This window comes from Xenopus laevis, chromosome 2S (assembly GCF_017654675.1).
Source record: "Xenopus laevis strain J_2021 chromosome 2S, Xenopus_laevis_v10.1, whole genome shotgun sequence".
NCBI classification, from domain to species: domain Eukaryota; kingdom Metazoa; phylum Chordata; class Amphibia; order Anura; family Pipidae; genus Xenopus; species Xenopus laevis.
Genome location: NC_054374.1, coordinates 156,434,663 through 156,460,665, shown reverse-complemented (window position 1 = coordinate 156,460,665; position 26,003 = coordinate 156,434,663). Strand labels below are relative to the sequence as shown.

Here is a 26,003-nt window from a genome sequence, read left to right as displayed (position 1 = left end):
TACATTAAAGGGATTCTGTCATGATTTTTAAGGTGTTGTTTTTATTTCTAAATTAAGCTGTTTACATTGCAAATAATTCTTTCTACCATATAAAATGTAATTCCTGAAGCAACAAGTGTATTTTTTTTTATTTGTGATATTGGTGTGTAGGCGCCATCTCAGGTCATTTTGCCTGGTCATGTTCTTTCAGAAAGAGCCAGAACTTCATAATGGAATTGCTTTCAAATAGGCTATTGTTTCTCCTACTAAATGTAGTCACAGCGGGACATGGATTTTTACCATTGAGTTCTATTCATATATCTACCAAGGAGCTGTTATCTTATGTCTGGGGGCTATTGTCCTGCCCCCTTCTCATTGTTCTGTTGAGGAGGAAAGGGATGGGTGTGATATCACTCCACTTTGCAGTGCAGCTGTAAAGTGTGGCTGAAGTTTGTTCGAGCACATGACTGAGGGCACCTGGGAAACTAACAACTAGCCTCATGTCAGATTTCAAAATTAAATATAAAAAAAATCTCTTTTGAAAAGCAGATTTCAGTGCTGGAAAGAGTATAATAGATCTCTTTGGACAACATGATCATTCTTTTTATAATCTGGCCCCTAAACATGTAGTATAGTAAATACAGTAAGTGGCCCTTTATATGCAGCCATGTCAATTCCCCCATATTTGTCGGGAGTCTGACGATTTTAAGCCCCTCCCCCAGGTTTCCCGCGGTAAAAGATCCACCTATTGCTGTCAGTAATTTGCCCACGAAACCTAAATTATCTGCTCCATTGAAATGCATAGACCTGTCACCAAAAGTCCACCAATATGGTTGGGAGCAGTGGTTCAGAGAGAGCAGGGGTGGGGTGTGGGAAGCACAGGGTAGGAATAAGTGGAACAGGTGTGGGGCTAGAGGATAGCAGGCATATTCCAGATTCCCCAGATCATGTTGGATCCAGTTTGGCATCTTTCTATATGGATGCATTTGAGTATCATTGTACTAGAACGCCAGGTATCCCTTATTATAGCCTACTCATACCCAGGCACAACCCAAGTCCATCCAAAGTCCTCCCCCTTTCCAGTAAACCATTCTTGTTTCTGGGCACACTACTAAAAAATGAGTCCTAAATTGAGCACAATGATCATACAGCTATGGTTTTTTTATTGTATATTTTTCTTAAGTGCAACTTATTTGCCCCTGGCCACAGGCTGCTTTATACAGAGCTTCAAGCAACAAAAGGTCCATGCACCAAAGGATTTAGTGAATAAATAGCTCTTGGGCAGGAGTGAGTTTAAGCAAGAGATCCAGTCATGTTTACATTGCCTCTATACTACTCTCTTTGCGTGTTGGTGCTATGTACAAATGTTGATGTTGGTGATATTCTTGAGAAGAACAAATACAGATTTTTGGTTTATTAGAGAGCTCAGTTCTTATATATTCAAAAAAATAAATTGAAACGTTGCTTAGACATGGCAATGCTATAATGTACTAAAAGTTAACTTAAAGGGGAACAACGCCTTTGAGGGAGCCTGTTGAATGTAGAAGAAGACTGTAGGAGCCAGTTGTGGATTGGGACCTCTGAGACAATGACTATAGAAAAGCAATAGGAAAATTGTGGTGACAGCTGTAGTTTTAGGACTATGGAGCATTCAGCCCAAAGCACCCCTGTCCATCTGTCTTCTTCACTCCTGATAGTAATAAATAAAAGGGCCATACTGGATGCACACAGAGCAGTGACTGGTGAACCTTGGTGCCAAAGTGTGGGCAGAGGGGTATTTTGACTGGCATTGATCTCCACTAGAGGGCAGTAGCAATCAAAATGCCTGTGCGACAAGCCTTAAATGATCGCTATAGGCAGGACTCTAGGGTAGTTGACTGTTGGTAGAGCATTGGCTCCTGAGCTCTGGGGCTGGAATCAATAGGGGGTCCAGAGCATCTGAAAGGGGGCCCAAACTAAAGGCCACTTGGCTTCAAAAGGCTATTTTGTATATACTATTTTGGATTCCCTGGAACTAGTAGAGTCACTGTTTTGACAGGTGACAGGGTTTTATTCTATCTGTAACCTGGTTCTAAGCTAAGGGACCCAACCGTACGTTAGATCAGAATCTAAATTGTATGAAGTGCTGTCCACTGGTATAAAAATAAATACAGATGTGCTGTGGGACCTTGAGGAAACCAGGTGTATACGGTATCTATAATATAAGGTAGTTGGACCCTAAGGGTCATGACTGCAAGTAACTTGTAGGCAGAGTAGCAGAGAGTAGGAGGCAATGGGACCCAGGGGAAGCTGTTTGTGACAGAGTTGTAGGCAGCAGGACCCTGGAGAAGCCAACTGTAAATAAAGTGGTAGACAGTAGGACCCTGGGGAAGCCCACTGTAGATCAAGTTATAGGCAGTAGAACCCCATGGAAGCTGATGTATAAAGGGCAGCAGTAGATAGATGTAGAGTTTTAGGTTGTATATAGGGGTAGCAGTAGATAAATGTAGCTAGAGTTTTAGGTTGTATATAAAGGTAGCAGTAGATAGATGTAGATAGAGTTTTAGGTTGTATATAGGGGTAGCAGTATATAGATGTAAATAGAGTTTTAGACAATAGGACCCTGGGGAGCCGAATGTAGATAGAGTTGTAAGCAGAAGGACACTGGAGAAGCCGGTGTATGTAGAGTTCTAGGCTGTAGGACTCGGGGAAAAGACGACGGTAAGAGTTTTGGGCAATTGGACCCCAGGGACACTGGCTGTTGATTGAAATGAGGGCAATAGGACCCTGAAATGAGGGCAATAGAAGCCGGCTGTAGGTAGAGGGTAGGCGGTAGGACCCCGGGTAAGCCGGCTGTAGGTAGAGGGTAGATGGTAGGCAGTAGGACCCCGGGGAAGCCGGCTGTAGGTAGAGGGTAGGCAGTAGGACCCCGGGGAAGCCGGCTCTAGGTAGAGGGTAGGCAGTAGGACCCCGGGGAAGCCGGCTGTAGGTATAGGGTAGGCAGTAGGACCCCGGGGAAGCCGGCTGTAGGTAGAGCGCTGCACATTCCTCCTGTTCCTGCTGCTGCTGTTGGTGGCGGTTCTGGGCGGTGAGTCGGTGCAGCGCATTATGATGTCCCACACACGGGGCTCCTGCTCCTCCTGCAGCTCAGTGACGGGCTCTCCGGCCGGACCGTAGGAAGTTAGAGCAGGAGTCGCGCTGTAGGTGAGTGAGTTGTGTGTCTGTGTGTGTGTGTGTCTGTGTCTGTGTGTGTGTGTGAGTGTGGAATGAGTCGCACTGTGCGGGGAGTCAGACTGGGGTAATGTAGCGGCACTCAGGGCTCTAACAACCCGGGGATCCGGCCGAACTCACTCGCTACAGGGTCACCCGCTCCTACATCCTCCCTCCCCGCATGTCACTGACACTGACCCGGCTCTCAGCTCGTTATTGTCCCCTCACTGCTCCTACTACTACTGGGCTACAGCTGCGCAACATCTGGAGAGATACAACATCCCAGAGCCAATGAGAAGCTTCCATTGGGAATAGCTACTTACCTGCACACTGGGTGACTTCCACTAGACACTTACCTCTCCCACCAACCTGTCACCCCCACAACTACCATATCCTCTGATACCTGAAGGCTGCTGAGACTTGTAGTTCAGCAATAGCTTGGGGTAAGCGGCTTCTATTTAATTCTAGAGGGAGCTTTAATGAAAAGAAGTGGCAACTCTAAAAGGCAATAAAGTGTGTGTTTAGGAGTCTTTAGGGGTGCGCTTTATCTTTTTTTATTTATATATTTATGGGCTTGGATACTTAACTATTCCACTGCCTTATAAAACTACAATCTGGGCCATGTATTCAGTCTCCTCTGAGTTACAGGAGGTTTCCCAGTGGCCCCTGGATTTGTGCTGTTAGGGCCCATAGTCACTTAGCCCGAATGTAGAATGGGGGCAGCTGTCGGGACGTGTAGGCTTGTGGCCAATAGTTATACACGATTGTAGGTTATTTAATGTGTTTATATTGGGCAGCTTTTGGCTGCCACTCTGTGACCCTGCAACTGTTGTTATCCCTTACTCCAGGTATAAAGACAGGGGGGGCTTCACATTTCGTTATCCATGCTTTCATTTGTATCACAGGTAAAATAAATGTCACATAAAAGTCTATAGTACATCTATCCGGAGACCCCTTATCCAGAAAGTTCCGAATTACAGAATGGTCCTCTACCATAGACTCCATTTTATCCAAATAATCCAAATTTTTTAAAATGATTTCCTTTTTCTCTGTAATAATAAAACAGTAGTTTGTACTTGATCCCAACTAAGATATAATTAATCCTTATTGGAAGCAAAACCAGCCTATTGGGTTTATTTCATGTTTACATGATTTTCTAGTAGACTTAAGGTATGAAGATCCAAATTACAGAAAACCCCAGGTCCCGAGCATTCTTGATAACAGGTCCCATACCTGTAGTACTAATAGTACAAGCAGTGGATTGTTACTGAGGGACGCTAGATTGCTAGAGCACACATCATTTATTATGAACAGATGCTGTTTGGAGGGTGCTGGGTAATGTTGGAGGGTGCTGGGTAATGTTAAAGGGTGTTGGGTAATGTTGGAGGGTGCTGGGTAATGTTGGAGGGTGCTGGGTGATGTTGGAGGGTGCTAGGTAATGGTGGAGTGTGATGGATGATGTTGGAGGGTGATGGTGGAGGATGATGGGTGATGGTGGAGGGTGCTGGGTAATGTTGGAGGGTGCTGGGTAATGTTGGAGGGTGCTGGGTAATGTTGGAGGATGCTGGGTAATGGTGGAGGGTGCTGGGTAATGGTGGAGGGTGATGGGTGATGTAGGAGGGTGCTGGGTAATGTTGGAGGGTGCTGGGTAATGTTAGAGGGTGCTGGGTAATGGTGGAGGTGCTGGGTAATGGTGGAGGATGATGGGTGATGTTGGAGGGTGCTGGGTGATGGAGGGTGCTGGGTGATGTTGGAGGGTGCTGGGTGATGTTGGAGGGTGCTGGGTGATGTTGGAGGGTGCTGGGTAATGTTGGAGGGTGATGAGTGATGTTGGAGGGTGCTGGATAATGTTGGAGGGTGCTGGGTAATGGTGGAGGGTGATGGGTTATGTTGGAGGATGCTGGGTAATGTAAGGGTGCTGGGGACTCTGCGAGGGGGGTTGTGTGTCTGTACTTGTAGGAACACAGGAAGGAAGGGAGAGGCAGGAGGGGGCAGGATGTGAAAGTGGAGGGGGGGGGACATTGTAAAATTACCCTTCAGTGTTGGCTTGGCACTGGTGGGATCTATCGGAGGGGGGGGGGGATAAAGAAACCACAACAAGCAGTTTTTAAAGGGAAACTGGTATTTTTCAGGTTTATTTTCTCTCCATAAAAACTAAATTGGGCAGTGTTGTACTGTATAAAGGTTATACCTGAAAACATTGTAACTTCAATGGGAAGCTTGCTCTGGTCCAGTTTCCCCTTAGTAACAAGCCATTGGCTGCATTTTACATTTAGAATATTTGGTTGGTTGGTACATGGTACTGAGTTCAGCCACTGCTATCTTGTGGCAGATAATGCGGCTGATTTCATCCAATAATGGTGGCATCTGCCTTCAAATGGTAAATTTGGTGAATTGCTTTGGTGCCGAACCGTCCAGATAGCCCCCCTCATGATTCCAAAATCATCCCAGTAGATGGCTAAAAGAACTTTGGAGAGACAACAGCATGAAAGATTTTCATGGGTCTGGCAGGTAGGAGTGATATGATATTGAATACCTGGGTGGGGGAAGGGGACTTACAAGTATTAAGGCTAGAACTACACGGTGTACGTCCTTCCGATCCGACGCAGTGAGAGTAAGAGCAATGCGTCACGTCGGATGCGCCGAATCTAATGTAAGTAATACAAATATCGCATCTACAAATGCGAACTCTGCACGTTGCGTCTTCATCCAACAGTCGTGTCAGATGCAATCAGTTTATAGGTGTGACATTTGTTTAATATTAGATTTGGCGCATCTGACGTGACGCCTGCACTTCCTCTCATCGCGTCGGATCAGAAGGACGCGCACCGTGTTGTTCCAGCCTTAGAAGCAGCATGTGGGCAAGATACCCAAAAATTTATGTGCCGGTTCTTAATCACTGCAACAAAATCGGCTCTCGCACACCCTAACTTAAATTAAGGTAAAGATACCTGGTGCACAGAGTTAGAGGTTTGGCCACCTCACGTATATTGCTCCATAAAAAGAGATCCAAAGGCACATGGGATTTAATGCATTTGATTGCCTTGTGTGTTTAATTTTTGTTGTAGTGATTAAGAACTGGCACATCACTTTTGGGGTATTTTGCTCATCGTCTAAGGCTGAAACGACACGGTGCGCGTCCTTCCGAACCGATGCGACGAGAGGAAGGGCAGGCATCACGTTGGATGCACTGAATCTAATATAGGTAATACAAATGTCGCATCTACAAACGGATTGCATCCGACACGACTGTCGACTGAAGACGCAACATGCAGAGTTCGCATCCGACAGTCGTGTCGGATGCAATCAGTTTGTAGATGCGACATTTGTATTACCTATATTAGATTCAGTGCATCCAACGTGATGCCTGCGATTCCTCTCATTGCGCGGATCAGAAGGAGCGCACTGTGTTGTTCCAGCCTTAGAGGCAGCATGTTAAACCCGTGGGCAAAATATCCAAAAATTTATGTGCCAGTTCTTAATCACTGCAACAAAATCGGCTCTCGCACACCCTAACTTAAATTAAGGTAAAGATACCTGGTGCACAGAGGTAGAGGTTTGACCACCTCACGTATAATGCTCCATAAAAAGAGATCCAAAGGCACACAGGATTTAATGCATTTGATTGCCTTGTGTGTTTAATTTTTGTTGCAGTGATTAAGAACTGGCACATCACTTTTTGGGTATTTTGCTCATCGTTTAACATGCTGCCTCTAAGGCTGAAACGGCGCTGTGCCATTGATATTGTGTTGTTGGTTTTTGGCATTGGTGTAAGTAATACATTGACTTTAAGGTGCCCATACCTGGCCAACCTGAGGTTTAACCAGCTGGTGAAGGGGTGGATATTAACTTTGCCGCATGCACCCAGAGGGCAAATAAAATCTTCTATGCAGAACGACTGCCACCAAGGTGCCACGTTTGCCCAGACATTCAGGGAATAAGGTGAAAAATAAACATTTTCTTTTGCTTTGCTGGTGCTTTAAAGTCAGCTGGGAGGTGGGCAAGTGGTGCTGCCTGGCATTGGCCCCCTCCTGTTGGTATGTAAGTGCATTTTATGCATATGAGACTAATGGGGCCAGACGCATTCCACTGGAGAGCTCATTAGCATGTCTGCAGTGCAAATGTCCCTACATGTCTGAAAGAAAGCGGCTCCTCATTATTTCCACTGGAGAAGCTTCTTTGTGCAACTATTCCAGTGCACTGCCCTTAGAGTGTTTGCCTTGGGGGGGGAACAATTGAATTTTTGGGAGAAAAAAAATACACTCTGGTAGAGTCCTGTTACATGTTTAAGAGCAGCATGTTGGTTTTTGTCATTTTAGAAATCCAGTTTTCAGATATTGAGGCAATGCTGCCCCATTGCAAGCTCTAATCTCTCTTATTTCCAAAGTGAAATAAAATCCCCTCCCCCTCCCCAAGGATTGCTTAGCCTTTGGGATATAGGTGTTCCCCACTTAAAACATCTCTGATTCACATGACTTGGGGCAGCTGGGAAATTGACAAAATGTCTAGCCCCATGTCAGATTTCAAAAAAAAATCTGTTTGCTCTTTTGAGAAATGGATTTCAGTGCAGAGCAGCACTATCAACTGATTCATTTTGAATTTTTTTTTTTCCCCATGACAGTATCCCTTAAATCACCTTAATGCACTCATTCTCACTTCTGAATGACACCAATTCATTAGCCCAGACTGTGAATGTGCAAGGTAATTTCATTGTGCATGAAATGAGCAAGGTGGGGAATGAGCAAGGTTTGAAATGCGTCCGTTGATTTTCTCATTACCTGTTGTCTGCTTGCTATATGTGCTGGAGATCAGAGTCAGGTAATGTTTTAATTTTAGAGAGACCACACCATTATGTTTTACACTGTGCCTACACATCTACGGGTTTCAGAAGCTCTGACCCTCAGGCTCCATCAGGGGTCCTTCCAGGTTATACATTGTTTGTTTTTCTTTGCTGAAACCCATTCTACACTGCCGCCATTTACTGGGAGATAAAGGGGAAGTTATGTATGTAATTAAATTAGTGGAACATTTTGTGACTTAAAGGAACAATAACATCAAAAAATGAAAGTGTTTTAAAGTAATACAAATATAATACAGTGTTGCCCTGCACTGGTAAAACTGCTGTTTTTGCTTCAGAAACACTACTATAGTTGATATAAATAAGCTGATGTGTAGCAATGGGGGCAGCCATTCAAAGGAGAAAAGGCTCAGGTTACAAAGCAGATAGCAGATAAGCTCTGTTATCCACTATTTACCTTTGCCATATAGACTTTTTTTTCTATTTCCACCATTGCCACACAGCAGCTTGTTTGTATGAACTATAGTAGCTACTTTAAAGGGCAACTAAAGACTAGAGGTAAAACACCAACATGACAGTGATGATCCATGCCAAGCATAATCTTCCTCTATTTATGCATTCTTTGCCAGGGAAAGGGTTATATATTCAATATATATAGTCAAGGCATTCTGTATACATTCTTTTTCTTGCCTATAAATTTGAGATCTCATGGGAAATCATTTTGCGATCAGCGAATGTTCAGAGGCATTTGTGCTGTGCATGGGTCCTACTGTTCCTTTAAAAATGCCTTTGGAGCCTGAGAAAATGCTTTCGGGGATATTTTTAGTATCCTGGGAGCAGCTAGAAAAAGAAAGTGCAAAGTGTGAGTCAGTAGAATAAGAGATATGTGCCCCAGGCCTGTATGAAGTATCTCTGGAAAGCTTTATCTCACTTAAAGGGGAAGTAGCACTTTACTAAACTATTTTGTCATGTTTTTAGAAAGCTCCCTGAGTCTGTGTGTGTAGTAATTACACGAATGACCCCTCATCATCATTTACTCAGAAGCAGCCTGATATAAAAATAAACAGTACTAATAACAAAGCTTCCGCCATATCAGCCAATCAGCAGAGAGTGTTTAGCAGAAATCTAATGGGTAGTTGACTTCCCTGTGAGGTCTGCAGGAATGAGTGATGGGCCTTCTGACCTTTCCTTCCAGTTGACCTCTAGAGCATTGATAATGGAAACATGCATCAGCTCAGCCTCTGGCATATCTCTCAGTTTGCTCAAACACTAAATCCCATTGTTTGGCTTGACTAGAAACGTGGCTTTGAATGGTCCTGAAATGTAATGTTGAAATGTAATTAGCTGATATTAAAGTGTGTTCAGGTGATTGCTCACACGTTCTTCCCCATTATTCTGGGATCTCTTTTGTGGGAAAAATCAGACTTCTGGCCATTAAATGCTTCCTACTGGTAAGTAACTGTGGATTAGTAGACCAGCTGAAATACACACGTGGAGTAAATTATTATTGTGCCATCAGCCTTATGCACGTTACTGAACTCCTATGCCTCCCCTAATGACCATAACATTTGTGCTTTCCTGCAGTCCCTATCCTGAGGATAATACACCCAGTGTTACTATAGGCACCATCTCTCCCTACTATACCTGCTATCCCACAGTCACACTCCCTTCCCAGAGACTATTATCCACTGTTACTATAGACACCATCTCTCCCTACTATACCTGCTATCCCACAGTCACACTCCCTTCCCAGAGACTATTATCCACTGTTACTATAGGCACCATCTCTCCCTACTATACCTGCTATCCCACAGTCACACTCCCTTCCCAGAGACTACATCCCCACTGTTACTATAGGCACCATCTCTCCCTACTATACCTGCTATCCCACAGTCACACTCCCTTCCCAGAGACTATTATCCACTGGTACTATAGACACCATCTCTCCCTACTATACCTGTAATGCAACAGTCACACTCCCTTCCCAGAGACTATTATCCCACTGTTACTATAGGCACCATCTCTACCTACTATACCTGCTATCCCACAGTCACACTCCCTTCCCAGAGACTATTATCCCACTGTTACTATAGGCACCATCTCTCCCTACTATACCTGCTATCCCACAGTCACACTCCCTTCCCAGAGACTATTATCCCACTGTAACTATAGACACCATCTCTCCCTACTATACCTGCTATCCTACAGTCACACTCCCTTCCCAGAGACTATTATCCCACTGTTACTATAGGCACCATCTCTCCCTACTATACCTGCTATCTCACAGTCACACTCCCTTCCCAGAGACTATTATCCACTGTTACTATAGACACCATCTCTCCCTACTATACCTGCTATCCCACAGTCATACTCCCTTCCCAGAGACTATTATCCACTGTTACTATAGGCACCATCTCTCCCTACTATACCTGCTATCCCACAGTCACACTCCCTTCCCAGAGACTATTATCCACTGTTACTATCGGCACCATCTCTCCCTACTATACCTGCTATCCCACAGTCACACTCCCTTCCCAGAGACTATTATCCCCCCACTGTTACTATCGGCACCATCTCTCCCTACTATACCTGCTATCCCACAGTCACACTCCCTTCCCAGAGACTATTATCCACTGGTACTATAGACACCATCTCTCCCTACTATACCTGTAATGCAACAGTCACACTCCCTTCCCAGAGACTATTATCCACTGTTACTATAGGCACCATCTCTCCCTACTATACCTGCTATCCCACAGTCACACTCCCTTCCCAGAGACTATTATCCCACTGTTACTATAGGCACCATCTCTCCCTACTATACCTGCTATCCCACAGTCACACTCCCTTCCCAGAGACTATTATCCACTGTTACTATAGACACCATCTCTCCCTACTATACCTGTTATCCCACAGTCACACTCCCTTCCCAGAGACTATTATCCACTGTTACTATAGGCACCATCTCTACCTACTATACCTGCTATCCCACAGTCACACTCCCTTCCCAGAGACTATTATCCACTGTTACTATAGACACCATCTCTCCCTACTATACCTGCTATCCCACAGTCACACTCCCTTCCTAGAGACTATTATCCCACTGTTACTATAAGGAACATTGTGCTAAAATGCCCCTGTGATTATTGCATTCCATACAGAAATGTCCTTCAGATGCAGACAAAACAAAACTAATGGGAAAGAAAAAATACATTAAATATGTTTGGGTTTCACTTATTACCAGGGAAGTTCTAGTGCTGTAACTGGCTTAAACTAAAGTTAAACTAAAGTTGTGCTAAAAATATACATCCCCCCCCCCCAACAGTGTCTGATTGATCTTGCTGCAAATGGATTTTGGGAAGTAATTAATGTGGTTTGTGCAGAGGAAGTTGTTTCCAGCTGAGCCACAATCCGGCTGAGAATTTACTTGCAAATACTAAAGGGGCAAATTGGCCTATTTGTAATCCGGGTTTCACGTGAATGCCTTCTCTTATGTAAATACAGTGCAAGGATATAGCTCTGTGCTGTACATCTTTTCTAACATATCCGATTATCTGATGGATCACAGGGTTTTGGCCAAATTATACAGGTATGGGATCTGTTATCTGGAAACCTGTTATTCAGAAAGCTCCTTATTACAGAAAGCCATCTCCAAATAATCCGATTTTAAAAAAATGATTTTCTTTTTCACTGTAATAGTAAGGGCAGAGACACACGGTCAGATTCGGGAGATTAGTCGCCCGGCGACAAATCTCCTCTTCTTCGGGGTGATTAATCTCGCTAGAATGAAAATCGCCGGTGGGATGGCAATTGGAGCACAATTAGTGTAGAACTTGCATTTATATTATTTTTGCCAAAGTGCAGAACCTGCATTTATCAATATTGATCCTCATTTTCCAGTTTGCATGTTTCTGCACCAGTAACTGTGCACCTGTACCCTATAAGTCAAACTTAGCCCCCGACCCAGGACCCGTGAAACCCGTGACTTCACTCCACAGCCCATTCATCTGGAAAGATTCCTTGCAGAACCAGAAAGGGTGGGAGAGACCAGCCCCGCACATTTGCCATGCACCCAGGCAGGTTACCCGCAAACTACCCCCATGGTCAGGGAATTAGGAATGTTATACCCACAACCCGACCGCTTACTCCGCTGATACCCGACCTGGTGCCATTGTTCTATATGGAAAACATTGGTAAAAGTTTGAACCTTTTGGTTCCTTAAACCCCCAGTAATCTCTGCAACATCTGCAAATTGGGGGACACAACAGTAAAGGAAGGGGAGGGGTGTTAGACATTTTAAATGTTAGCCAGGAATGACAGCAATTTTAGGCAAAGTGGGATATGGAAATTCACAGTGACAGTATCAGTTCACATATTCTTTTACGAGTCTGATCTCTCTGGTTCAGATCTGCTGATTATATACTGTACGTTCCATTTTAATTGATTCATCTGTCTGCTAAGCACGCTGTGTGCTAGAATCAAAGCTATCTGTACCCCGAGGGGCATCATTAAAACGGTGTGTAATATATTTTATGCCAAGAATACAGTGTTAAAGAAACTGTGTACTTATAAAGCTCCATGATTGTCCCTATTACACTTTTATAACACTTTATATTCCCTGGTCTCTGGTAACAAGATTTATTTTTGAAGGCTCCAAAGTACTTGGTGGCTCTAGGTCAGGGGTTCCCAGTCTTTTTTTTTTTATCCATGAACCACATTCAAATGTGAAAAGAGTTGGGGAGCAACACAAGCATGAAAAAAAGTCCCAGGGGTGCAAACAAAGGGCTGTGATTGGCCATTTGGTAGACCCTTTGTGGACTGACAGCCTACAGAAAGCCCTGTTTAGCTGTACAATTGGTTTTATGCAACCAAAACTTGCCTCCAAGTCTGGAATTCAAAAATAAGCACCTGCTTTGAGACAACTGGGAGCAACATCCAAGGGGTTGGTGAGTAACACCAACCCCTGCTCTAAGTCATTAAAAAGTCAATACAAATCTAGAGGAGGGATGGAGAGTTGCTACTAAACTTCAGTTCCTACAACTGGCCGATTATCATGGGCAGGGGTTGGTCATGAAAGCCAATAAGGAGTCTACATGACTTCAAGGGTAATGGCCTAGGGTTGGGTGTGGCTCCTACAATGGCAAAATTTTGCTGGTTAGGATTGGGTACAGGTTAATTTTTCCCTGATCTGCACATCACTTTTGCTAGCTCCTTGCAGTTTTGATGGAAATGATGGCCCCTCATTACCTTTTCCATTATAGTATTGTCACATGAGATTCTTGCCACTTTCATATGTTGGTAGTAGCTCCTCCCTATTTTGCTAGAATTGAGGGGTCTCATAGTCTTCTCCACCATAGTATTGTCTGTGTGATCTTCTTGCTCAGTAGGTTTTTGCCAGCTGACTGGTTGCATTGTGAGTCTTTTTGAGGGACCTCTACATACAGGAATTATAAACTGAGGACCAAAGTTTTAATCAATTGAAAATGTTAATTTGAGGGTGAAAAGTTCTTGGTTTAATGTGATGTTTTTAAAGGTGAAACAACATTAACTGGCTTAATCTTTTTTCATCTCCTTGTTAATAAAAGAAACCTCAGTGAAAGATGCGACAAACATAATAGGTTTGCATTTCATGATCGTAATGAGTCTAATTACAAAGGTTTTATCTTCACAGACATTGTAGCGGGAGTAATTCCTACTCCCGCACTAGCTCCAAATATAATTGCCTGTTATGTAATGGTCAAATTTAGATGCCTGTCCATTGTTTAGGCTGTGCTGTGACAAAATGAGATAAAAACTGTGTTTTTAATGGTAATTCTCTTTATAAAGCATGCACAGAGCAAGTTTGTAGGTTGCATGCCCGACCGATGAAGAAGACACTATAACCCAGGCCTTTATGAGTTTAAAGGGATACTGTCATGGGAAAAAAACATTTTTTCAAAATGAATCTGTTAATAGTGCTGCTCCAGCAGAATTCTGTACTAAAACCTATTTCTCAAAAGAGCAAACAGATTTTTCTATATTCAATTTTGAAATCTGACATGGGGTTAGACATATTGTCAATTTCCCAGCTGCCCCAAGTCGTGTGACTTGTGCTCTGATAAACTTCAATCACTTTTTACTGCTGTACTGCAAGTTGGAGTGATATCACCCCCCTCCCTTTTCCCCCCAGCAGCCAAACAAAAGAACAATGGGAAGGTAACCAGATAGCAGCTCTCTAACACAAGAGAACAGCCGCCTGGTAGATCTAAGAACAACACTCAATAGTAAAAACCCATGTCCCACTGAGACACATTCAGTTACATTGAGAAGGAAAAACAGCCGCCTGCCAGAAAGCATTTCTCTCCTAAAGTGCAGGCACAAGTCACATGACCAGGGGCAGCTGGGAAATTGACAAAATGTCTAGCCCCGTGTCAGATTTCAAAATTGAATATAAAAACATCTGTTTGCTCTTTTAAGAAGTGGATTTAAGTGCAGAATTCTGCTGGAGCAGCACTATTAACTGATTCATTTTGAAAAAACATTTTTTCCCATGGCAGTATCCCTTTAAGCACCGCTTCTCTCTGTGTTATGCCTGTGTTTGGTTTCCTGATTAGCAGCTACATTGCATGTTGGCTTTGCATGAACCTCCCCTTAATTGACAGTTTTTTTCTTGCATACAGGACATACAGACTGAGAGTCATTAATAAGGGTATTTACAGCCTATAAACATATATTTATACACATACATTAATGCTGAAGTTGTAGTAAAGAGAGGATGCTGATATTTCCCTCTTTTGCTTCTTTTACAGAAGAGCCATTGCCTGGATTCCTACCTCAGGATTTACTCAGGATATCAGAGGTGGAAATGCGAGGATCTGAAGATGTGGCTACAGGAACAGTGCTACAAAGGTTAATCCAAGAGCAGCTACGATATGGCAACCGAAACGAGAATATGAACCTCCTGGCTATACAGCACCAGGCCACAGGGAGTGCAGGACCAACAAATATTGTCACCAATACTGTTTCATCCACAGAGAATACCCCTCAAGAAGACCCACAAATGGTCAACCAGTCAGCAAGGCAAGAACCTCAGGGGCAAGAACATCACGTAGACAATACCGTGATGGAGAAGACGATGAGGACCCCTCAGCTCCAGCAAAACAGTGAGGAACTACCAACATATGAAGAAGCCAAGGCTCAATCCCAGTTTTTCAGGGGCCAACAGCTGGTACCTGGTACCTCTGGTTATTGTGTTGCAGGACTAGTGGCTAATCACAAATCCAAAACCGAGGGGAGGCCAACTTTAAGCCGAGCGAGCAGCGGGCAGGCTCACCAAGATGAAGCACTTAAAGAGCTCAAGCAGGGTCACGTTCGCTCTATGAGTGAGAGGATTATGCTGTCCCTGGAGAGGAACGGAGCAAAGCAGCACCCTTCTACCTCAGGTAGCATCAAGGGGCTTAAAAATGGAGCTCCATCACCGGTCCAGCCCCCGGCAAAAGAGATGGAGCAGAGAGGGCCTCCTCCAGACTATCCCTCCAAGGTTAAGCAGATAGTCAGTCCCATGAGCAAAATGCAAGAACAGGGGCATTATTACAATGAACAGCAACATTCTGGGGCTCAGGATGTTATTAAACCTTTTCCAGCCATACAGCCAGCCAGGAGTGAGATTCTACGATACCAGCACCCTCCTGAGTATAATATAACCAGGTAACTCAATTTGTCTGCTTGTTCTTTTGATTATTTGAATATTTCATTTAGTTTTCCTTCACTCGCAGGTATTATTACTGCTACACTGGGCTGCTGTATGCGGTGACATGTTGAGCACCCCCTTCTTATAGCCAAGGCTCAGACATGAGTAAGGGCTGCTGATCCAAATATAACTCTGTGTACGTAAAACTCAATTGGTGCAGCCATTTAACATATGCTAGTTACATGGGGAACACTTGGCATTAGGGTTGCTACCTTTTCTGTAAAAAAACGGCCTTCCTCTTTTTTCCCTATTAATAACATTGGGATCATCCCTCGTTTTTACCGGCCAGGCCGGTAAAATACCGGCCAGGTGGCAACCCTACTTGGCATGTATGACAGACCAGTGTGGTGCTGTTGTCATGTTAACTCAGTAGAAAATACATATGGGTTCCTTTAATTACATTACACTGTAATAGATGGTAGATTACAACAAAATGAACACCTATGTTGTGTAGATTGGGCCCTAATTGTGATATGATGTGGCGGATGTTGGCTTGCAAGCACCCTGTGGGAATGGCTATAGTGTGTATTTCATTATTTTTAGTAGGGCTTCAGATTGTGCACTCAAATAGGTGATTTTAAAAATACAACTTAAAAACACCCTGTGTGACCTTCCACTTAAAATGAATTACATTTTAATGTATTTCCCAAGTGTCTGAAAAATGTGTTCTCATGCTTTGAAATTGCTCTATCTAATATATATATATATATATATATATATATATATATATATATATATATATATATATATATATATATATACAGGTATGGGATCTCTTATCCAGAATGCTTGGGACCTGGGCTTTTCCGGATAACGGATCTTTCTGTAATTTGGGTCTTCATGCCTTAAGTCTACTAGAAATTCTTTTAAACATGAAATAAACCCAATAGGCTGGTTTTGCTTCCAATAAGGATTAATTATATCTTAGTTGGGATCATGTATAAGCTACTGTTTTATTATTAAAGAGAAAAAGGAAATATTTTTTAAAAAATTTGGATTATTTGGATAAAATGGAGTCACAGTATATATACAATTGGGATAGATATGTTTTTGGGAACTATGAGTTTTTTCAGTCTTCCAAGGAAGCTCAGCCAAAACTGCAGGAGTTGTACCTTTGGGATTATTTAATTGGAGCTGCCATGAGAAAAATTACAGGAGGAAAACAGAAGAGAGAAATATTTGATTGCTCCAAAGGAGATGAATATATAGTGGAAATGTGTCTGCTGATGTGGAAGCCATTTGTTTTCTCAAGGTGATGTGTCACTTGCTCTGCAGAAAGGACAACTAGCAATGTTATTGACTCTAAATAGACAGGATTTGTAATTATTTAGCATCTGTAGTTAAAGGACTGGTAATACACAAAAAGCAGTACCAGAAGGCACCACAGGGTCCTAACACTTGTTTGTATAATCCGTCAAGTTGTGGAAACAAAATGCTGTAGAAACATGGTTCCCAAACTGTGGGGTAAGTCCTCCTTTTGGCGTTTGCAGAAGGGGCAGTTGGTGAGGATGTCTATTTGCTTTTCTAGATATGCTAGAAAGCCCAGCATGATGGCGGCTACTTAGGACTAGCTATGGGCTGATTTTCTTTGCTATCCTAGATATTCTTAGACCTGTAGCTGAATTTCCAATATACAATATGAGCTTGTTATAAGCTAAGAGGGGGCCTGACCAAATGTTTGTCCTCTATGTCAGGTTTAAAGGAACAAGGTCCAACAAGCATGTCATTAGAAGTATGAGGTTCGTAAGTTAAGTGAGAATTTTAAGGCATGCGAGTTGGGTTAGTGCCCTGGGTACTAGTGAGTGTAGCTAATCAGCATTAGGCACATGTCCCCAAACCTTTTTACCCGTGAGCCACATTCGATTGTAATAAGAGTTGGAGAGTAACACAATCAATAAAGGTTGTGATTGGCTATTTTGTAGCCCCACTGTGGACAGACAGCCTACCGGAGACTCAGTTTGGCATAACACTGGGTTGTTATACAACCAAGCCTGGAATTCGAAAATAAGCACCTGCTTTGAGGCCACTGGGAGCAACATCCAAGGCTTTGCTGGTTGGGGATCACTAGTATTAGGGATCACTGAGATAGAAATCCCTGTATGAAAAGAGCTCACCTGCTGGTTGAGTTGGCCACATTATGTAAAAAAGTGTCCTAGTCCCATAATAAGAGACTGCTCGGGCAATTCTGTATAACTGAAAGCCCATGGACATGTGCTTGCAACCTGAAGACTTTCTGCATATTTTAGGGATGCACCGAATCCACTATTTTGGATTCGGCCGAACCCCTTGACTTCTTTCCAGCTGGGCTGAGGCTAAGAGGCAAGATCTCTGGTCTTCCAGACCAGAAGTCACAGAGAGGCCTTTGGATAATGGTAGCAGGGGGCTTAATATTACGCCTCCGATCGTTTTAGTTGTCTGTCAAAATGCCCCACGTGCCACAGGCCAAGGAGTAACACTTACCTTATGGCAGACACTTGTATCAATAAGCCAGTAAGTACAGTATATTTGTATAGCATAATAATTTATAGCATCAAGGCTTGATATTATGTAGTATTTTATACTTCTTCATTGACTTGTGCAACAAAGCGTTGCATTCATTGTTTATCCAGTGAGTGTCTTTTATGTTTAATTTGATGAAAAATGAATTGTGGATAAAGGTTAATATTGAACATATATTTCCTTTAGATCTTGCTTCTTGTTAGTTATGTTTGCTGGAATTCTTGCCTATGATTCTGATTCTGGAATTGCCTGACGAATGGGCCTGGGTGCTCCGAAAGCTTGCACTTTTTGCTTATTCAGCCAATAAAAGGTATCGCCAAACTTTACATTTTAAGGAAAGGGCAGTCTTTCAGCATTTTAGTGGGTTAAAGAGGGAGTAAAGTAATGCAAGGTAGCCATTCATATCACACAAAAACAGCCTATTGGGTTTATTTAATGATTACATGATTTTCTAGTAGACTTAAGGTATGAAGATCCAAATATCCGGAAACCCTCAGGTCTCAAGAATTCTGAATAACAGATCCCACACCTGTACTGCATAAATGTTAAAGGGCACTAAAGTCTCAGTGAACAAGTGTTTCATTTGTCTGTACAATTGTGTAATGGTGCTGTATTGGTTGCCATTGAGGACAGAGCTTTGCAGATCTTATTCTGATAACAATGTTGTGCTTGGACTTCCCCAGGCCGAAGTTTGCAAACCCCGCTGCTAGGTTTTTTTCATCTGGTTCCATAGACCCCCTGAGAAGACAATGGAGGCATCCTGTGTTAAAGTATTGCTGATTAAGAACTGAGCTTCCAAAATTGTGAGGCTGCCATCCTTTCCCCCTGGGGAGCAGAGGAATGGTGTGAGATTTAGTGCGGGTGATCATTTTACACCCTGGCAGGGTAATTGCTACAATAATACATTTTCTACCTTTTCAGCCAGGGGCCCTGGACAAATGTTGGATGGCAGTGGGTGGCTATAAAAATCATAGGAACGTGTCCATATCAAGGAGGTGCTGCACGCCGAATAGTTTGCTCTAAAAGTTCCCCAGCCCCGCGAACCTACGTTAAGCCGACCCTCCGACACTGTTAACGGATATTCTCCTGTTGTTTCAGTGACGCTGGGCTGGGGGAGGTGCGGTCCTTAGGCTAATTACTAGGGATGCACCGAATCCAGGAGGATTCTGATTCGGCCGAATCCTTCTGCCCGGCCGAACCGATTCCTAATTTGCATATGCAAATTAGGGGCGGGGAGGGAAATCGTGTGATTTTTTGTCACAAAACAAGGAAGTAAAAATGTTTTCCCCTTCCCATCCCTAATTTGCAGTATTTGGATTCGGTTCGGTATTCAGCGAATCTTTTGCAAAGGATTCGGGGGTTTGGCGCATCCCTACTAATTACAAATGAAAACAGGACTTCAGCCTAAGGAAGGATCGCTCCGCCCCAGCCTAGCGTCACTGAAACAACGCAGAGGATCCGTTAGCAGTGTCAGAGGGTCGGCTTCACAAAAGTTCGTGGGCCGGGGGCTAGTGGAAAATATTCCTTGATTTGGACACTTTCCTATGATTTTTATAGGAACGTGTCGTTATCGCTTTAAATATAAATCCAAAACCCAATCATCTAGAGGGGGAGGGAATAAAACTGATAAAAGAAAGGGCTACCGCAAATGATGCCCGGAGCCTTTGCAACAATTCTATATTACCGTTGCAGCTAGTTTTAGTTGAATGCGCCATCTGGTAGCAGAACAAAGTGGCAGTCAAGGGGGAACTCCACAAAAACATAATTAAAGCTTTTTGAAAAGTAAACATAATTGCAAGCAACTTTGCAATATATATTAGTTAAAAATATTTCATGATTTTTAATGGTTTCTGACAATTCCCTAAACCTAGCCCCCTGCTCTCCTGCTGATCTATCTGACTACTTTGCTGAGCTGGCTGACTATTGTTACTTTGTATCAACAGCCATCTGTCCTCAGCCTGCATCTTCCAAACCCCACAATTCCCTGCACACGTGATTTCAATAAGGAAAGGGACATCCCAGTGCAATGCATTGTGGGTTATGTAGTTCCTGCATGCTGTCTGTAAGCTGTGGAGAAGTTGTTACAATTTGTAACATCAGTGTTTAGTCCCTCCTTCCCTGCCAGGATTTCAAATGATGCAGAAAGAGAAGAAATATTAACTAGTGATGGGCGAATTTGTCCCGACAATTCGCCGGCATCAAAATGAGTGCCGGCGTTAAAGTTGACGTCAGCCCCCATTAAAGGCAATGGGGGTCCGTTAACCGGTGACGACGGCAAAATTGGTGTTGGAACCGTGGCCGCGTCAAAAACACTTTGACGCCGGCGGCAAATTTTTTCAACGCCGGTGAATTTTCGCCAGTGCATTTTTGCGGCAAAGTCACAAATTTATTCGTGGACGGCGAAACGCACAAAATCGCCCCAAATTCGCCCATCAAAACTGTTAACCAGCTGGATTTCAGCATAGAAAATGGCAATTATTCATACTTTTTGAAGAAATGGGTAACTGTGATGGGTATATTAGGGGTTTCTCTGTTATGTGAACCTCTTTATAAAATTTTGGTTTGGAAGCCGGAGTTCCCCTTTAATAAATGATGATAGTACCTCTTTATGCCTCAAAACATCTCCCATTCTCACGATTCAGATGCCTCTGATCTGACCTGCCTCCTCAAGGTACCCTGGTGCAATATGCCTGTACCCCATGTTCCAGTAGTTGTGCATGATGACGCCAGGGCTGAAACTACAGATCAGATCTTTTGAAATCAGTGCACCATCCCTGTGCAGTAACGCTTACAACATAAACAAATAGGCCACGTGGCCCTTCACAAACTGTGCCATTGAACACACACACAAGGAAACTTGGAGGATAAGAACAAATTGGGAAGAGTGGTGCATATGGCAGTGCATTCTGTTCAGCTGCAGCCAAAGAGGCGCAGGCTTCCAACATGTGCATGCGTCATACAGCAATTAAAAAGTACTGGTTTTATTGATTCCCAGGTTTGTTCATCTCGCCTTCATCTAAATATATTTTTCCCGACTCCCACTATACTACAGGCAGCCCCTTTATCATTTGCTGTTTTATTTTCAGCCGACAATGTCAGCAGCTTCCGTTCCCTTTGGTACCTCTGCAGCATCACAGCCCCATGTCCTCGCAGGCCTCGTCCATCAGTGGCTCCTTGCACTCTACTACTCCCCTGCCGCTGTTACCGATGAACATGCCACCCCACCCTTCTCCATCGCCCAGCCAACAGCTGCCCCCCGAAGCCTTTGCCATGGTGGAGAGGGCCCAGCAGATGGTGGAGATGGTGTCCAAAGAGAACAACACCCTGCGCCATCATTTGCAGAATTGTTATGAGAAGACGGACAAACTCCAAAAGGTACGTTACAGAGTATCTCCTGAGTTTGAGTGATGTTGTTTCCATTCTTATGATGTAGAAGGCCCCGTTGTCTTAAAGGAGACAGAAAGCTACCAAAGCAGTTTATTGGCAGTGGATTAGCCACAATAGTGCAAGCTATAACACTATATTTGTTCTGCAAGATGCTTTACCATACCTGAGTAAACGGCTCTAGAAACTATATTTGTTTAGGATAGCAGCTGCCATATTAGCTTGGTGTGACATCACTTCCTGCCTGAGTCTCTCCCTGCTCACTCATAGCTCTGGGCTCAGATTACAACAGGGGAGGGGAGAGGGAGCAAACTGAGCATGCTCAAGCCCTAGCCCTGGAGGTTTAAGATGAAAACAGGAAGTCTGATACAGACAATCGTACGAATTGTCCATCAACTAAAAATACCAATTTGCCAGGAAAACAAAGGGGAGCTGCCTGCTCGGCCCTTCAGACATAGATAGATTGCACTGGGACCGACAAAGATTTTTTTGACCTGGCCGATCAATTTCCTGACAGATGTCGGCCGAAAAATCGTAGAATGGTCGATCGTTCGAATCCCACTAACCGCACGATAATTTCGAAGGATTGGTCGGATTTCGCTAAAATCGCCCGTTCGGCAAGAAGAATCGTTGCGTCTATGGGGAGTTTAACCGAAAGTAAACTGCTCATTAGATATAGCCTAGCTTTATTGGTGTTAAAGCACAGGGCTGCCATACTGCTTTGCACAACCTATTGGCAGTCCTCTGATCAGACCTAACATACTAGTCTGCTTTCCTACTTCTCCATGGCCTATGCATAGGGCGTATAGGGACTGGTAGTATCACTGTGTTTATTCTGGGGTTTGCTTGCCCTTTGTTAAATTAAAATAAATAGAGGATAATCTTCAATAATATACAGTGAAACCTCGATTTTAAGTGTCCTGGTTTTAAGTTTTCCCACATTTTACATTTTTTTTATTTGTGGCCTTAACAATTTATAATGCTTTTCCCTGATTTTAAGTAATGTTTTCCCGGATTTTACATCAAAATTGTGTACTGATGTTCCTAAAAATTACCGTTTGTTCCCTGTGAATATTATTATTAGTGAAATAAAGAGGTTTAAAATACTAACCAGATTTATATTTTGCCATGATTCTGCCTGTAAATGGTCAGTTGCAGTTAGTCTGCCCCTTAAACAGTCCTGCACCAATCACTTATTGCTTTAGGTTTAGGTTGTAATTTCTTACCTTCTAAAGCAGCTCTGGAGGGGGGGGGGGTCGCCGACCCTGTAAACTGATCTAAATTGATACATTTAGTTGATCCATTTCTTATCTTTGTCCCTGCTGAGCAAAATCTCTGGGTTTCATTACAGGCAGCTGTTAGAATTGATACAATAGTAGCTAATACTCCAGAGATGCTGTTGAGAAATCAATTTGGGGCAGATTTATCAAGGGTCAAATTTCGAATTTGAAAAACGTCAAATTTGAATTCAAAAAGACCAACAGAAATGTAATTGAAGGTTTTTTTGGCAGAATATGTTTTCGATCGAATAGGTCCATTTTCGATCGAATTTGAATCATACGAATTGAAGTATTGGCGCATTTGAATCGTACATTCGAAATTTTTCCCAAAAAAACCCTTGATTTTTCAAAGTCCACCAATTGACTCAAATTAGGTTCTAGGAGGTCCCCCATAGGCTAAAACAGCAATTTGGCAGGTTTTAGATGGCGAATGGTCGAAGTCGAATTTTGAAAGAGAAAGTACATGATAAATTTCGAAATTCTAATTTTTTTCAAATTTGAATCTAATTTGGACTATTCCCTAGTCGAATTAGCTCGAAATTTGAATTTTTTAATTCGAATTTTCACTTCGGCCATGGATAAATCTGCCCTTTAATGTTGCAAAATTGTAACAGTTCAGAGTCTACCTGAATTACTGAGCTGCCAGACTCAAACACCAGAGACAGGGACACTAAACGTTAAATTTAGATTTTGGAAAAATGGTAAAAAAGAAAAAAATAGAAAGAAATTGGCAAAAGTCTTTATTTCTGGGGAACAATCTGAAAACAGCTGAACTGAAAAAAGTGTTGGAAGGTGAACCACCCCTTTCACAAATTTCCCTGATTTTAGATTTTCCCAGATTTTACATAATTTTTTCCTGGTCCCATGAAAAATGTAAAATGGGGGTTCTACTGTAGTATATTTTGGCCAAACGGATGATGCCACTTTCACTACAGCACCCCCCTCGTGAGTGAAACATTCCTTTTGTTGGCATGCAAGTTCATTTTGTTCATCCCTTAGTCATCACCTACATTTCTAGCTGGCAGAGCGATTGGGACAAGGCCAAGCAAAATAAGGAAACGCTAACAAATTGCCCACATGTGCGGAAAGGGTCTCTCCCCGCCTTCCCCGTGTTACCGAACATGCCCTTTTGACTTCTACGAGTCACTGATGCAAACGGCCTGAGTAAATAGTCAAACAAACTGTGAAGCTGGTGTCGCTTTCCCCGAAAATAATGTTCCGCAGATGTGGCTTCTGTTGGGCGTTGATTCTAAAGGAAACCCCCCTGCTCTGTAATGCTGACTCCATTTAGGGCTCGTCCAAGCATTGGGCCTTTTTTATTAAAGGAAAACTTTACCCCCAAAATGAGTATTTAAGCAACAGAGATAGTTTATATCATATTAAGTGTCATATTAAAGAATCTTATCAAACTGGAATATATTTAAAGGAACAGTTCAGTGTGAAAATAAAAACTGTGTAAATAGATAGGCTGTGCAAAATAAAAAATGTTTCTAATATAGTTAGTTAGCCAGAAATGTAATGTATAAAGGCTGGAGTGAACAGATGTCTAATAAAACAGCCAGAATCCAACTTCCTGCTTTTCAGCTCTATAGTTATAGACTATAGTTAGTCAGCGACTTGAAGGGGGGCCCACATGGTATATTTCTGTTCAGTGAGTTTGTAATTGACCCTCAGCATTCAGCTCAGATTCAAAAGCAACAGAAATGACCCATGTGCCCCTCCCTCAAGTCTCTGATTGGTTACTGCCTGGTAGCCAGGGTAACCAGTCAGTGTAAACCAAGAGAGCTGAAAAGCAGGAAGTAGTGTTCAGACTGATGTGTTATACATCAAATCACTCCAGCCTTTATACATTACATTTTTGGCTAACTAACTATAATAGAAACATTTTTTATTTTGCACAGTCTATCTATTTACCCAGTTTTTATTTTTACACTGAACAATTCCTTTAAGTAAATATTGTCCTTTGACATTGTTTATCTTGAGCCACCATTTCGTGATGGTCTGTGTGCTGCCTCAGAGATCACCTGACCAGAAATACTGCAGCTCTAACTGTAACAGGAAGAGATCACTTGACCAGAAATACTACAACTCTAACTGTAACAGGAAGTAGTGTGGAAGCAAAAGACAGAACTCTGTCTGTTAATTGGCTCATGTGACCTAACATGTTTGGTTTGTTTGTGTGCACCGTGAATGGTACGATCCCAGGGGGCGGCCCTTGTTTTTATGATTACCCAATGGCACATACTACTAGAAAAGTATATTATTATGAAAATGGTTTATTTACATGAAGCCGGGATTTCACATTAGCTGTTTTATGTGATATATTTTTTATAGAGACCTACATTGTTTGGGGGACATAGCTTTCCTTTAATGGGGATTAGTGCAAACAGCATAGTCGCAACTCAGCAGTGCAGAGAGATCCAGTTGCATTGCATTTGCTGTAGGTGGGCACCCTGTATCTATGTCACATTCAGTGTCAAAACTCACGAGGATCAGAATAATACAGAGTACAATTTAGGTCCAGATCAGCTTGTGACGACTCGAAGAAGCCAATGACCAGATGGGGCCGACTATGGCGGACGCAACCTCACTGCCCAATTCTGCACTGGCTGACCAGGTACAGGAACCCATGGTGTTCTACACTGAGGGAGCTGTGTGCTTGAGGAAGAGGAGATAACGCAAAGTACAAAGTAGGGTGAGGGGGTTCTGTTTTCCTTTAACATGAACAAAAGGTGCCAGTCTGTATTATCCCGATGGCATTGGTTGTAATAATGTAAATGCCACCGGCTTCAGAAAATAGAAATTTCCATTTCAGGCGATTATGTCCTGGGGCACTGGGTAAAACCTGGCATTGCTTCCACCGATCGGTTTCATTTACTGAATCAAATGTGCCTGACAGAGGCTTCTGCTGGTGTTGGGGACAGGAAGGTGCAGTATTAGCAGGGCATTTTCTAAACATTTCAGCTCCTGAACTTCATCTCCAAGCATGCTGGGAGTTGTCGCCCGATAACTGGTAATGAGTCTGTATGTTGAACATCTCAATGAAGGAGTATTTTTTCAAGCCATCAATAAATGTTGAGGGTAGCCACATCCATATAGTATGTGATCCGTTATCCGGAAACCTGCTATCCAGAAAGCTCTGAAT

At 43.0% G+C, this 26,003-nt stretch overlaps 1 protein-coding gene across 4 annotated transcripts in view; it reads left to right on the top strand.

Moving 5' to 3' along the window:
- Positions 1-26,003, top strand: part of amotl1.S (angiomotin like 1 S homeolog) — a 92,920-nt gene that overhangs the window by 23,798 nt on the left and 43,119 nt on the right. The window contains exons 1-4 of one of the 4 annotated variants that reach the window (XM_018250353.2): positions 2,899-3,162; positions 14,626-14,654; positions 14,755-15,652; positions 21,281-21,569. In XM_018250353.2, coding sequence (XP_018105842.1) covers positions 14,811-15,652; positions 21,281-21,569 — 1,131 coding nt within the window. In that variant the 5' untranslated portion in view covers positions 2,899-3,162; positions 14,626-14,654; positions 14,755-14,810. Of the gene's footprint in view, positions 1-2,898; positions 3,163-3,224; positions 3,612-14,625; positions 14,655-14,754; positions 15,653-21,280; positions 21,570-26,003 lie in introns of those variants that run through there. The other 3 variants (XM_018250352.2, XM_041584576.1, XM_018250351.2) reach the window with 3 other exon arrangements.